We start from the raw sequence: 15,094 nt of genomic DNA, 5'->3' as shown, positions 1-15,094 counted from the left end.
GAGTTAAGCATAGTTCCTGCACACAAAGAGCAGGCACTCGCCAAATATTTGTGGAATAAATGTAGAGCTCTTTCTACGGCATCCCTATGTGAGGTACCCTTAGGTTTTCCCCTGCCAGTTCCAGTGTCAGCAAGGCAGTAACATGTGATGGTGAGGAACAGGCCAGGTCTGATGCCAAAACCCAGCCTCAGTGCACTGACTCTGAATTGAATCTCAGAGACAGAGTTTTGGGGTAAAGTAGGAAAGAATAGCTTTTTCGCAGGTGCCAAGCAAAGAGTCCAGGGCAGCTAGTGCTTAAAACACCCAACCTTCCTGAAGACTTTCAAGGAAAGGTTTATAAAACAAGGTGAGGGAAGGGAGTTATGGGGTGTGTGACCATCTCATGGACATTCTTCTGACTGGTTGGTGGTAAAGTCCTTGGGAGACAGCAACATCAACCTTCTGGTTCCAACCAGTCTGGGGTCTAGTGTTCGTGGGCAGCATAGGTAGTTTCTTCCACCTGGTGGGGGTTTCAGAATCTGGAAAACAGCTCAAAGGACATGGCTCAGAATATTATCTACAGCCCTTGAAGAGGAACTAAAGGTCCTTGACTTTAGTTAATGGTTAAAGTAGTATTTTGTCTTGCTTGGCTGTTTTTTTCTGCATGTTCTCGCTTCTCTGATTAAATTTATTCTTTGACTAAAGTTTTTCTACAGACAAAGGCAGGTGGAAGTCATGGGTGGGTGTCTATTCTGGAAAGGCTTCATAGGGTCCTGCTGGGCTATGAGTCCTCATATTTCCTATCATGTTATCTTCACTCCACTAGGGCTCAATTTTTCATCTGTCAATGGAACAAGAGTTCCTATTCATTCAATTTTTGTAATGACTAAATGGAACTTCCCTGATGGCTCAGCAGGTAAAAAAAATCCACGTGCAACACAGGAGATGTGGGTTTGATCCCTGGGTCGGGAAGATCCCCTGGATAAGGAAATGGCAACCCACTCCAGTATTCTTGCCTGGGAAATCACATGGACAGAGGAGCCTGGTGGGCGGATAATGCGTGTAAAGTGCCTGGCTCTTTGTCAATGTTCAATAACCACCAAGACTGTTCATAGAAGCTTTCACAGCTCTTTTACAAAACAATAAAATAGGTACCCGGATGGTTTATTGGAAATCAAATTTTTAAATATACGCTGAATGGTTTTGAGACAGGGAAGTGCAGCTGAGTGATACACCCATATGCCTGTACTTGAAAGAATTTTCCATTTTTATCAGACTGGTTCAAAGTAGGCTAAAGAGGTATTTTGCAATATTCTTCCTATTGTTATTTTATATTCTTGCTAACTGTGCCATCTGCAAATACGTCTACGAAGATCTGCACTTTTCCATCCTCTGTATGAACTGAAGGCAGGAGAGAGATGAGTAGCGTTCAGAGCATGACAGGAGGAGCATGTGAGAAGATGGGGCACTGAAGCCGAGTTGGGTGGAGGCTCCCGTGCAGAGAAAGACGAGGAGGGGCCAGCCGGTGGGAGGCAGAGGCACCCAGGAGAGGGGGCAGCTGTAGTTGGCACCTGGGGTCAGGCAGGCTTCTCGCGAGGTGTGGAGAGCCGATCCAGACAGAGTGCGGGGACCGAGTGAGCAGCGGTGAGGCCAGGGAGGACAGGAGCCCCAGCACCACGCAAGCCGTTCAGTCCCCGAGCCCATCCTGGTGCGGAGCGCCTTCTGACTTACTAACACACCCCTTCACCCTGCTTCCCTTCCTGGAAAACTGAGCCGCAATAGCTTCCATGTCCTGAGAGCCTTCATCTAGTGCTTTGCAAGACCTTCTCCTGTATCACCTCATTTAATCCTTGCAACAACCCTAGGCATTCGGTAGTATCATTAACCCCATTTGACGACAGAATAAAAAAGAGAGATTTGCCCAAAGGCAGTAAGTAACAAAGCCAAGGTTTTAATCCTGGCAGCCCAAGGCCAGGGTTCATGGACACGCCTCACCCCAGAGGGCTGAGTTCACGAGAGGGATGAGCATGCAAGGTGCCCTGTGCAGGGCTGCCTTCAGCTCAGTTCAGTTCAGTTCAGTCGCTCAGCCGTGTCCAACTCTTTGCGATTCCATGAATCACAGCATGCCAGGCCTCCCTGTCCATCACCAACTCCCGGAGTTCACTCAAACTCATGTCCATCGAGTCGGTGATGCCATCCAGCCATCTCATTCTCTGTTGTCCCCTTCTCCTCCCGCCCCCAGTCCCTCCCAGCATCAGAGTCTTCTCCAGTGAGTCAACTTGTCGCATGAGGTGGCCAAAATATTGGAGTTTCACTTTTAGCATCAGTCCTTCCAATGAACACCCAGGATTGATCTCCTTTAGAATGGACTGGTTGGATCTCCTTGCAGTCCAAGGGACTCTCAAGAGTCTTCTCCAGCACCACAGTTCAAAAGCATCAATTCTTCGGTGATCAGCTTTCTTCACAGTCCAACTCGCACATCCATACTTGACCACGGGAAAAACCATAGCCTTGACTAGACGGACCTTTGTTGGCAAAGTAATGTCTCTGCTTTTTAATATGCTATCTAGGTTGGTCATAACTTTCCTTCCAAGGAGCAAGCATCTTTTAATTTCCTGGCTGCAATCAGCATCCACAGTGATTTTGGAGCCCAAAAAAATAAAGTCTGACACTGTTTCCCCATCTATTTCCCATGAAGTGATGGGACCAGTTGCCACGATCTTTGTTTCCTGAATGTTGAGCATCAAGCCAACCTTTTCACTCTCCTCTTTCACTTTCATCAAGAGGCTTTTGAGTTCCTCTTCACTTTCTGTCATAAGGGTGGTGTCATCTGCATATCTGAGGTAATTGATATTTCTCCCGGCAATCTTGATTCCAGCATGTGCTTTTTCCAGCCCAGCGTTCCTCATGATGTACTCTGCATATAAGTTAAATAACCAGGGTGACAATATACAGCCTTGACGTACTCCTTTTCCTATTTGGAACCAGCCTGTTGTTCCATGTACAGTTCTGACTGTTGCTTCCTGACCTGCATACAGGTTTCTCAAGAGGCAGATCAGGTGGTCTGGGATTCCCATCTCTTTCAGAATGTTCCACAGTTTATTGTGATCCACACAGTCAAAGGCTTTGGCATAGTCAATGAAGCAGAAATAGATGTTTTTCTGGAATTCTCTTGCTTTCTCCATGATCCAGCGGATGTTGGCAATTTGATCTCTGGTGCCTCTGCCTTTTCTAAAACCTGCTTGAACACCTGGAAGTTCACGGTTCACATATTGCTGAAGCCTGGCTTGGAGAATTCTGAGCATGACTTTACTAGCGTGTGAGATGAGTGCAATTATGCAGTAGTTTGAGCATTCTTTGGAATTGCCTTTCCTTGGGATTGGAATGAAGACTGACCTTTTCCAGTCCTGTGGCCACTGCTGAGTTTTCCAAATTTGCTGGCATATTGAGTGCAGCACTTTCACAGCATCATCTTTCAGGATTTGAAATAGCTCAACTGGAATTCCATCACCTCCACTAGCTTTGTTCATAGTGATGCTTTCTAAGGCCCACTTGACTTCACATTCCAAGATGTCTGGCTCTAGGTCAGTGATCACGTTATCGTGACTATCTTGGTCGTGAAGATCTTTTTTGTACAGTTCTTCTGTGTATTCTTGCCACCTCTTCTGAATATCTTCTGCTTCTGTTAGGTCCATACCATTTCTGTCCTTTATCGAGCCTATGGCTGCCTTCAGTTACCAGCAACCTGGCTGCTCCTGCTGCTGCTGCTACTGCTATTGTTGCTGCTGCTTTTTCTGCTATTGTTGTTGTTGCAGCAACAATAGTTTTTGCTGCGGCTGTTGTTGCTGTCACTATTTCTGCTGCGGTTTCTGCTTCTGGTGTTACTATTGCTGCTGCTGCTGCTGTTCCTGCTGCTGCTGCTGTTGATACTGCTATTGCTGCTGCTGTTTCTGTTGCTGCTGTTGTTGCTGCTGCACCTACCATTTTTGTTGTTGCCACTGTTGACAAGGAGGCCCTTGGAGCTTGGTTGTTGAGCTTGGGCCCCTGCGTCTGGAGTCTGAGAGGCCTGCAGAACCACCTGGATTCAGGTGAGCGTCTGCTCCTCTCTCTATCTCAGAGGGATCCAGACCCTGGGGCAAGACCAAGCACCTCCAGGCGGGGCATTCTATGAGGAGCTGAGGGACCCAGGAGCAGCCCCAGCCTGGATTTCAGTATTATAAACACAAACGTGCCAAGAGGGTGTGTCTGGGAATAGCAAAGTGAAGGAAGCAGCGTTTTTACACGAATATCAGCAAGACCCTCATATTCATAAAGACAAGAGGACTAAGAAAAGTTGCAATTTGAAAAAATTTTTGAGTTAATTTTTATTTGCTCCTTACTTTTACTGAAAAGTCAATAATCTTTGGTAAAAATGGTCTCTCAAGTCCTATTTGCAGAACAGATGATAGCAGTGTCTACATTTTGCATTCATCCCTTTTAAGCGATAGAAAAGTAAAGTTAGACGTTTACCCTGTTCTCTATCACAGAGAGGAGTGAAACACCGCAAACAACGAATGTGGGCCAGTCCCACTCCCAGGAGAGCACGTCCGGAGTGCCTCCACCCACATTAGCTGCTCACGCCGCTCTGCCCGTTTTCTCTTCGGGCGTCCCCACGAGGAGCTCCTGGCGAGACTGGCCCTGGACAGAGCTTGCACTCTTTTGCTGCTGCATCTTTCTGTTACCCACTTCATCTTGGTTTTCAGCTCCTCATAATCTCTTTCTACTCTCCTTTTTTGTTTTATTATTGCAGGTCAGGAAAAAACAAAGAAAAGATGATTTACATTGAAGTCAAGAAACTAGACACTCCACTAAATTAAGAAGAGAGAGCTGCTCTAGTTTGCTTTGACAAAAACAAGGCAAGAAGCAGAGATTTCCGCTCTCATCACAAAGCCTCTACATGTCAACCTTACTTCTGCTTGGACACTATTCGCCTTGATCTATAACCAAATGGAGCCTGTTGTACTGCTGTATGAAAATCTGCCTCTAGGACGGGGTCCTGCAATCTTCCCTTGCCTGAGCACATCCAATGACCTCACCTTACATAGGTACCTTAAGAGGGGATGCCAGTACTCCTCTGGACCAGATATTTCCAGAGTAGGCTCTAGAATATCTCAAGGGGGAAGCAGAAAGTCTGTCTGGGAAAGAAATAGCTTACACATAAAAAGAATGTCAAGATTTTATAATTTAAATCAGCAGAAATCTGGCTACAAGTTTAGGAATGAATCGTAAATATACAAGGCCCAGGAGGATGAAACATAATCATGAGTCCGGTAAGACTTACTGATATGAGTGCTCTGACCCAAGGTTCTAGATTTGATGTGCTGGCTGGAACACCTAGCATCAGCTCCAACAGTTAGCAGAACAACACATGAGAAAAAGTATGAGTATATTTCCCTAATTTGAAATAAGGAGGACTTCCTAGGCAAAAGCCTAATCCAAGAGACATACAGTGAATGATTGATTGATGTGACCACACAAAACAAGGCTAGATTAAATGAGGCTAGCTGTTTCAGTCAGTTCAGTCGCTCAGTCGTGTCTGACTCTCCGCGACCCCATGAATCACAGCACGCCAGGCCTCCCTGTCCATCACCAACTCCCGGAGTTCACTCAAACTCATGTCCATAGAGCTGGTGATGCCATCCAGCCATCTCATTCTCTGTCGTCCCCTTCTCCTCCCGCCCCCAACCTTTCCCAGCATCAGAGTCTTTTCCAGTGAGTCAACTCGCCGCATGAGGTGGCCAAAGTATTGCAGTTTCAGCTTCAGCATCAGTCCCTCCAATGTTTAACACACCCCAAAAGTAAATTTAATGTATGAGTGACAGATTTGGGGACATATTTGCCACATATAAAATATTAAACAGCCAATATCCAAAATAAGTAAAAAGCTACTAAAAGTCAATAAAGAAATGATAATCCTTTAGACAGACCATAGGGGAAAAATGGTTCAAGGATATAAAGTTATTTATAGAAATAGCTTTAAAAAATGGTTAGGTTTTATATATATATAAAGAATTATACCCTCACTGTCAGGGAAATAATAATGAAATATTTTTCACTCTTCAGATTAATTAATAAAATTAATTAAAAATTGAAAATGTCAAGTATGGATGAGGATATGAAAGAACTTTCATACATTGCTGGCATGCGTGAGTTGATTGGTTTAGTCTTTAGAAAGCAGTTTGGCAGTGTCCATGCACATATTAGAAATGTGCACATCTGAACCCAACAATTTCACTACTAGGTATCTATTGTGAGAAACACTAAAGTGTAAAGATTCATCTCAGAGGTATTCATTGCGTCATTTGTTGATGAGAGCAAAAATTGGAAATAACCAAAGTCCTTATATGTGAGAAATGCTTAAATAAACTATGGTATATCAACTCATCAGTTGAAAAAGAGTGAAAATGATACATAGGCACTCCATATAAAGACCTTCATGATGAAGAGTTAAGATGAGTTTTGAAACAAGGATGTAGAAACAATAGGATGTACATCTAACTAACGATCTAGGGGGAAGAGGAATGGGACTGGGCAGTACACAAGGAATGATTAAAAGATTTTACTTTTTCTGCGATTCTTGCATTTGTATTTTTTCATGTGCAGATCTGTGGCATGCTCATGCTGTTTTAAAAAATAAATGATTAACTGGGAAATCGTTTGATGGTTTCTTTAAAAACTAAACATGTACTTAAAATATCACTCAGCAATTGCCCTCTTGGGTACTTATCCCAGAGAAAGGAAAACATACATCCACACACAATGCCATACACAATTGCTCATGGCAGTTTTTGTCTCTAATTAAACAAAATCTGGAAATAATCAAAATGTCCCTCATACCAAGGAACACTCCTCAGCAAGAAAAAGGAACAAATCAACAAGACACACACAACTTGAATGGATCTCAAGGGTGCTAGGCTGAGTGATAAAGGCCAGTCTCCAAAGGTCACTCATGAAAGGAAAAAGTACTGAGAAGGAAAACAAATCAGTAGTTAATTATGGTAGTGGTTACATAAATCTACCCGTGTGATAAAGTGACATGGGTCTATATTCACATGATACACCAACGTCAGTTTCCTGGTTTTGACATTTTCTGTAATTACGTGAGATGGAACCATTGGGGAACACCAGGTAAAGGGGACCCAGAATCTCTCTGGATTACCTTTGTAAATTCTTGTGAATCTAGTTATTTCAAAATAAAAGATTAAAAACAGTATTTTAAAAATGAAATGCTATGGAGACCCAGAAGAGGCCACTTCTCTGTAACAATGTTTCTTAAAGTTAATGGTCAAAATGTCTTGGACATCCGAAGGAAACTACGGTTTCTCTGTCCAGAAAACTGCATACCCCAAATTTGCATATACTTTCACAGGCTTTTACCAGCCCCTCACTCAATTAAGAACTCTTGCTGTTGACACAGGTTTCAGTCCATAAACCAAATCCAGCATGCTGCCTGTTTTTAAATAAAGTTTTATTGACACACAGCCACACCCATTGACTTCTATATTGTCTAAGGCAACTTTGCAGCCACTGCAGCAGAGTGAGTGGCTGCTGCAAAGATTCTCTGGTGCACAAGCCTTAAAATAGTTGCTATCTAGCCCTTTATGGGGTTACCTGACAGCTCAGCTGGTAAAGAATCCACCTGCCATGCAGGAGACCCCAGTTCAATTCCTGGGTTCGGAAGATCCCCTGGAGAAGGGATAGGCTGCCCACATCAGTATTCATGGGCTTCCCTGGTGGCTCAGGTGGTAAAGAATCCATCTGCAATGTGGGAGACCTGTGTTCGATCCCTGGGTTGGGAAGATCCCCTGGAGGAGGGCACAGCAACCCACTCCAGTATTCTGGCCTGGGGAATCCCCCTGGACAGAGAAGCCTGTTGGGCTACAGTTCATTGGGTTGCAAAGAGTCAGACATGACTGAGTGATTAAGCACAGCACAGCAGCCCTTTATGGAAAAAGTTTGCTGACCCCTGGGTAGAACTCCACCTCTGTAAACTGAAAGAAATGTTGGAATAAAAAAAACAATAAAAGACAGAGAAGGCGATACTAGTGACAATCTAAAGTCTGCGTTCCCTCTGTGTGCCTAGAACGCAGCACCAGTTGTGTAGCAAACAGGCGAGAAGTCAGGTAAGAAGGTGGCAGTTTGGAAAGAAGAGCTCACACTACGCCAGCACGCTGTGCACGTGGCCCCCTTATGGCTTCCTCCCTGTGCCCTGAGATGGTTTGGGCTGTCCAGCGGCCTCGGGGCGTGTTCTGGGTGTGGTGATTCCCGAAAGCCCCAGCACTCTTGAGGGAAAGAACTAGGTGGGCCATGCAGATTGGGGTGGCCATGTACACTGGGAGGGGCAACTTGGGAGGGGAAGGGTCAGCAACCACTCTATCCACGTTGTAAGATGTGCTCAGTAGAAGCCCCGTTATCTAAAAAGCCCCACTCATCAAAGACTATTATTTTCATTTAACCTAAAACAAAAAGAGTGTATTTTTATTTCTTCAATGAAGGAGGAACATCTTTTCTCTAAGAATATGCCTCCTGTTAGGAGCTCTTCGGCTTTTTCTGGCATAAGCCATTTTCCTAATGCATTGTTCATCATTTGCAATTTGGGTCTCTTTAAAGTAGAACCAGAACTCAAAACACTTTGAAACAACCTGGATCCAAAATTCCAGATTTTTACCATGTTTTTTTTCTTTAATATTTGACTTGTCCACATTTACATGACATTTTTAGTGACTCAGTCTATTGAATATCGAGAAAGCATTTAATTCAGGAGTCCCCAACCCCCAGGCCACAGACTGTAGCCTGTTAGAAACTGGGATACACAGCAGGAGGTGAGCATTGGGCAGGCCAAACCAAAACTGTAACCCCACCCAGGCCAGTGGCAATTTGTCTTCCATGAAACCAGTCCCTGGTGCCCAAATGTAGGGGACTGCTGATTTAACTTACTTTAATTGAATTGTGTATTAAAAATGCATTTTTCCCTTTCTATTTCATCAGATTATGTGATGTCATCAAATTCAGTTCAGTTCAGTTCAGTTCAGTCGCTCAGTCGTGTCCGACTCTCCGCGACCCCATGAACCACAGCACGCCAGGCCTCCCTGTCCATCACCAACCCCCGGAGTTCACTCAAACTCATGTCCACAGAGTCGGTGATGCCATCCAGCCATCTCATTCTCTGTCGTCCCCTTCTCCTCCCGCCCCCAACCTTTCTCAGCATCAGAGTCTTCTCCAGTGAGTCAACTCGTCGCATGAGGTGGCCAAAGTATTGCAGTTTCAGCTTTAGCATCAGTCCTTCCAATGAACACCCAGGATTGATCTCCTCTAGAATGGACTGGTTGGATCTCCCTGCAGTCCAAGGGACTCTCAAGAGTCTTCTCCAGCACCACAGTTCAAAAGCATCAATTCTTCGGTGATCAGCTTTCTTCACAGTCCAACTCGCACATCCATACATGACCATGGGCAAAACCATAGCCTTGACTAGACAGACCTTTGTTGGCAAAGTAATGTCTCTGCTTTTTAATATACTATCAAGGTTGGTCATAACTTTCCTTCCAAGGAGTAAGCGTCTTTTAATTTCATGGCTGCAAGTCATCAAATTAGGTAATCACAATATCGAGTTCAAAGAGAAAAAACAGATTTAGGAGCAAATCTAACTGATCCCTGGTCCTCCTGTAACACAACTAAGAGACACAGATGGGTGATCGCATTCGAATGTGGCCACCTAACTGAGTGGAGGGTTCGCCAGCCGGTTTTGCTACTCAACGCAAGCTCGTGTGCCTGACATACAGTGAGGACAAACAAACCTAAATGTTAGAGTTAGGAGCAGAGAAATGTTTACTGCAAACCCCAGAATCATGCAAGGAGAATGCATGTCTCATGCCCCCCAAACCCGTCAACTCCCTGAAGGAGTTCAGCAAAGCATTTTAAGGATGGGGTTGGGGAGGATGGCAGGGTTTGTGATCAGTTTGTGCAGTTTCTGACTGGCTGATGGGAAGGTAACAGGGCAGGGTCACAGGGGTAAACCTGAGCAATCCTTAGGCTCCAGTGGATCTGGGGGCTACAGTGCTCGGATCATCAAGCAGTTAATTTCTTCCCTTTGGTGATAGTATTTAGCATCTGAAAAACTCAGGAAGTAAGCATGAGCTACCGTGATCTGGGTGCTTCAGGGAGGAGCTACATCACAGGCTGTGGGGGAGGGGTCTGCCCCAGAAAGGTCCCCCGGGGTTCTGTTCTGTTACAGTTTCACAGAGAGGAGGTGTGCCCATCAGGGTTCACACTGGGGTTCATCGAGAAAACAGAACCAATGGACAATGTACATATACACATACGTGAAAGGAAACTTTGGCTTACATGATTGTGAAGGCTGAGAAGTCCCACGACCTACTGTTTACAAGCCAGAGACCCAGGAAAGCCAGCTGTAAAAACCAGGGGTGCATGATGCTGTAACTCCCAGTCCCACGCAGGGCAGAAGATAGATGCCCCGCTCACAGCAGCAGAATGGTAGGATGGCAGGCAGGGACGACACTCCCTCCTCTCCTTCTCGTTCTGCTCAGCCCATGGATTGGACAATGCCCACCCAGGTTGTTTGAAGTGGGGGGCATCCGCTTTTGCTGAGTCCTCCGCTTGCAATGCCGATCTCATTCTGAAACACCCTCACAGACACACTCAGGCATCCTGCTTCATCGGGACACAGAATTCACATTCACAGAGGGGTCGCTCTGTAAACCAGTTCACTGGAGGCTGGTCTCAAGAGTGCCTCCTGAGCCCAATGCTGCTATATTAAACAAAACATAGAAGTCCCCTTGTTTCTCTCACGCAAGCTTGACAAACAGGACACTACATCTGAATCACTAGGACCCTGGTCAGACCCCAAGAGCTCAGCTCGCTTCCCTTTCCCTGTTTGGCAGGCAGGTCTTCACACGGTATCCTCGGTTAACCAGAACTCTGAAGCTGTGAACTTGGGTGACCCCCACAAACGTTCTGAAATTAAAACTGACTTGGCTAAGACTTCTCCCCAAACAGTCTGGCTCTACGCTTACACCATCAGGCAAGTGGGTCTCTGACTCAGGTTCACGTTCAGATGTCTCCAGCAGCGATTTCTTTAAGGCAGGAAGGTGTGGACTGAGAGCGGACCAAGTCCGTCACTCTCTGGCTGCTGTAATTTGGGGGTCTGTGTGACTTTGATGGGCCCTCACCCTGCATTTCCCTGCCGAGAGCCCAGCGCATCTTGCCCCAGGAGTGCTCGCCCTCAAGCATAAAGCACCCAAGGACACCACCTCGATCACGGCTGGTCCTGGCAAAATTGAGGCATCCGTGTTCCAGGTTCCCTCGTCCCTGCCTCTCCTCCTTCCCACACCCACCCTCCCTAGCCACACCAGGGCCCTTTGACCCCAATGGCTCAGCAGGTAAAGAATCTGCCTGCCATCTGGGAGACGCAGGTCCAATCCCTGGATCAGGAAGATCCCCTGGAGGAGGAAATGGCAACCCGATCCAGTATTCTTGCCTGAAAAATTCTATGGAGAGAGCGGCCTAGAGGGGTCACAGAAGAGTTGGACGCAACCGAGCAACTAAGCAAGCAAGCCGATCTCCCTTCTGGCCCCTTATCAAAAAAGACTCGCTCTATGCCCCAGAATCTTAGGGCTCAGCTGGGGAGAGACCTGTGGGGCAGAGGTTGTTAATTTCGGAAACCAGTTCTGCTGGGTTGTGGGAACTAGCGGTCTCCAATCCAGCGTTCAATCATTTCAGTGCTTAGATGCCCAGAAACTCCTAAAAACAATGATTCAGAACGCTAGTGCTGGCTTGGATTCCCAGGTCACAGACTCCAGCCCAGAACACTCTTCCCAGCTCCAGACATCTCTATTTAGACATGCTGAGGGTTCCCGTGGACCTCCCAGGTGGCGCTAGTGATAAAGACCCTGCCTGCCAATGCAGTAGACATAAGGGATGCAGGTTCGAACCCTGGGTCGGGAAGATCCCCTGGAGGAGGACATAGCAAACCACTCCAATGTTCTTGCCTGGAGAATCCCATGGACAGAGGAGCCTGGCAAGGCTACAGTCCATAGGGTCGCAGAGTCAGATGCAACTGAAGCTACTTAGCATGAGGGTTCCAGTAACCAGCATTTCTCACTGAGATTTTACTGCCAATGACAAAAATGTTTATCATCTTCAGATTTTGACAAGAGGAAGAACTCTGTAGAGGTCCATATTCATCTCCTGCTTGCACATTTTCTAAGCCATCTGTCATCCCCAGGAAATCTTGTGGAATCTTACAGGTATTTTACCCCCAGAACAGATGTTTGGTGATGATTTTCCCATCAGGCAGATTTTCTAGGGTCAGAAACCACAGAGGGAGTAGAGGCCACCCAGTGCCTGAGGCCCTAGAGCTCACAACCCCGCAGGAGCCCAGTTCAGACACAACAAACGGGTACTGTAACCAGGACCCTGCCTGGGGAGTCCCTCATCACTAGAGAGACAACCTCAGACCAATAACCATGGTACAAAGTGCCCGGGTCTCCTATACTCGGGAATGATGTTCACCAGGATGAGATGAACAGGATGGAAGTGGGCTTTGACGCGCAGGTGGATGGGGGAAATCCCCTATGATGACAGCGCAATGTGGAGCTGGCCTGGGGACCAAGAGGGAAATGCCCGGGTTCCCAAAACCAAGCCGGTCTTGCTTCTTGAGTGGGGACAAGTCTCCCTGGGGAGCCGACACTTAGCACAGTTCTAGGAGTCCACAAAGGAGAAAATCCGGAGGACAATTTGGGGTTTGGGGACATACCCTGAGAGGCTGAGGATAAGTGTGGGCAGGAGGTGGAGAGGCAGGCAGAGTGGCCAGGGGTGCCCAACCTTGACCTCCTGGGCAGAGAGCTGGGCAGGGAGAGACAGGATGGGCAGCAGCAGACACAGAGCCAAGAGAAGCAGGCAGATGAGAGAGATTTAGGGAGAAAAGGAAAAGGATGACCACTAGCTGTGGCACCAGAGGCTAAAGGGGCGTTTAAGAAGAGCACAGCAATGAGATTCATCCCCCAAAAATCACGCTAGACGCTAACTGCACAAGTTCGACCGCCTGGGCCGCGGCCGGGAGCAGGTTCAGAGGGCCTGAGCCCGCCAGTGCCTAGAGCACCACGCAGGAATTTCTGTCAAAAGAGCAACCAGAAGTCATACAAACAGGTTACAATATTCTCAAGTACTCTTTCAGAAAGAAAGAAAAAATAAAAGACATTTTAGAAACACTTTCATCCAAAATGGTTCAAAGAGAAATAACATTAAGACTGAGAATAAGGGTTGTTTTACATTTTATTCTTCATAACTTTGGCATTTACTCAATTTTCTGCAATGCATGTATTTAAAAAAAAAAAACCTGTTAGGCAGGATATGGTGCCTATAAAAATACTCATGATAGATGAGTCACTGATAAAGATTTCCTTTCTGAATTCATTCCTGGTCCAGCCTCCATCACACCAAAGGTAACAACTATTCCAGAGTTTGTCTCTCTGATTTCCTTGTTTCTAATGTACAACACACACCCATGCACACACACACACCACAAACAAGTGTATGCATCCTGTTAAAAAAGAAAAACTCCACTGAGTACATTTTAAAGATCCAATTGCTTTATTGAACAATTCAGGCATCGGGCAGCATCCTACGCATTGCGTGGAAGGAAGCTTCAAAGGGTGGCAGAAAGGGAGATTTTCTAAAGACAGGATGGCTGTGAGAGAGTGTGAGTGTGCTCATTGGCAAAGTCATGTACAGCTCTTTTGCAACCTCATGGACTGTAGACCATCAGGCTCCTGTGTCCATGAGATTCTCCAGGCAGCAGTACTGGAGTAGGTTTCCCTTTCCTTCTCCAGGGGATCTTCCCAACCCAGGGATGGAACCCACGTCTCCTGCATTGCAGGCAGAGTCTTTACTACTGAGCCACCTGGAAAGCCCCAAAGGCAGGACAAGGAAGTCATAAACATGCAAGCAAAATTGCTTCCGATTCAGGTCATCTTTCTTCGGGGGAAAAGGAGTCTTTTAGGTGGACCACCTCACCTTCCTTTGGGGGATGGAGAAGGTGCTGACTAGAAAGTATCTGACCGACAGGTTAAGGCTGTATTTCTAGGGGATTCTGAAGCTTCAGTTAAGTTAGGTATTAAGCCCTGGTTTGGTAGCCTGATGTAGTACAAGTGACTCCTTTTGGGGCCTGTGGTCTTATTTTAACGATATCAACTATTTTTTTAATGTATTTTTTAAATGTTACTGAAATACAGTTAATTTCAGTCTCTACTTTCATCTTTGTTTTATGTTTTTATTACTTTCTGCTTTTATCTTCATCTTCATTTTTCTTACTTTGGGTTTATCCTGCGGTTCTTTTTCTAATTCCCTATCCCGAACGACCATTTAGACTCTGAGTCTCAGCCATCACAGATAGCTAGGACGTTGGCTGATTCTGATCTGAGAGGTGACTCCCACCCGGGAAGCATTCCCTTCATCCCTGCATCCCTGCCCCAGGCTTCCTGTCTCCTGGTGGGACTTCAACGGGGAGAAAGTCCCAAAGCTCCACCCACTCTCACAGGCTCTGTTTAACCCCCTTATCACACAAACTGCACAGCAATGTTTTCCCTCAGCCGACAACATGGGTTGTTTTTTTCTCAGAGACGTGCTGAGTTGGGAGGCCAGGAAAACACTTATTCCTGGGTCTTCAAAGGACAGCAGCCCCTGGTGCTGTCCGGGGACTCCTCCAAAGCCATGCCCGGCTGTCTGTTGGAAGTGACTGTCCAGGGTCAGACACTGATGCATCACTGTCTCAGCTCAAACACATCTTAAAATCACAGTTTTCTCTCTTCTGAAGGCAGGAAACTGCTAAGTGCGATGGGCATGGTAATTAACTTAATGAGAGGACAAAGGGGAAGTCTAAAGAAGAGATTCCCTCTCCCTTCTTTCAAATATGACTCCAGAGAACTCGGCCAAGTTCAACTAGTGAGCCATTCTTTCTAAAGCATCCAGAGGAGGGGGGATCCGTTAAGAGCAAATGTCACGAATGAAAGGAAGTCCCATGAACCCGATTAAAGAGGTTCTCCAATAGATCACACTAGGC

The 15,094-nt window shown here is 46.2% G+C and overlaps 1 protein-coding gene across 1 annotated transcript in view; it reads left to right on the top strand.

Annotated features, from left to right (window-relative positions):
- The window catches only part of LOC129561034 (solute carrier family 22 member 2), a 36,761-nt gene extending 31,926 nt beyond the window's left edge, over positions 1 to 4,835 (top strand). Inside the window, exon 11 of the mRNA XM_055433366.2 lies at positions 4,769 to 4,835. Coding sequence (XP_055289341.1) covers positions 4,769 to 4,835 — 67 coding nt within the window. The remainder of the gene's footprint in view (positions 1 to 4,768) is intronic.
- Positions 4,836 to 15,094: the final 10,259 nt, after the last annotated feature.

The sequence above is a fragment of the Moschus berezovskii genome, chromosome 10, assembly GCF_049115385.1.
Source record: "Moschus berezovskii isolate FMDL1 chromosome 10, NW_MosBer_1.0, whole genome shotgun sequence".
Taxonomy (NCBI): domain Eukaryota; kingdom Metazoa; phylum Chordata; class Mammalia; order Artiodactyla; family Moschidae; genus Moschus; species Moschus berezovskii.
The sequence above is the reverse complement of the archived record's forward strand: the minus strand, read 5'-3'. Positions and strand labels throughout refer to the sequence as shown.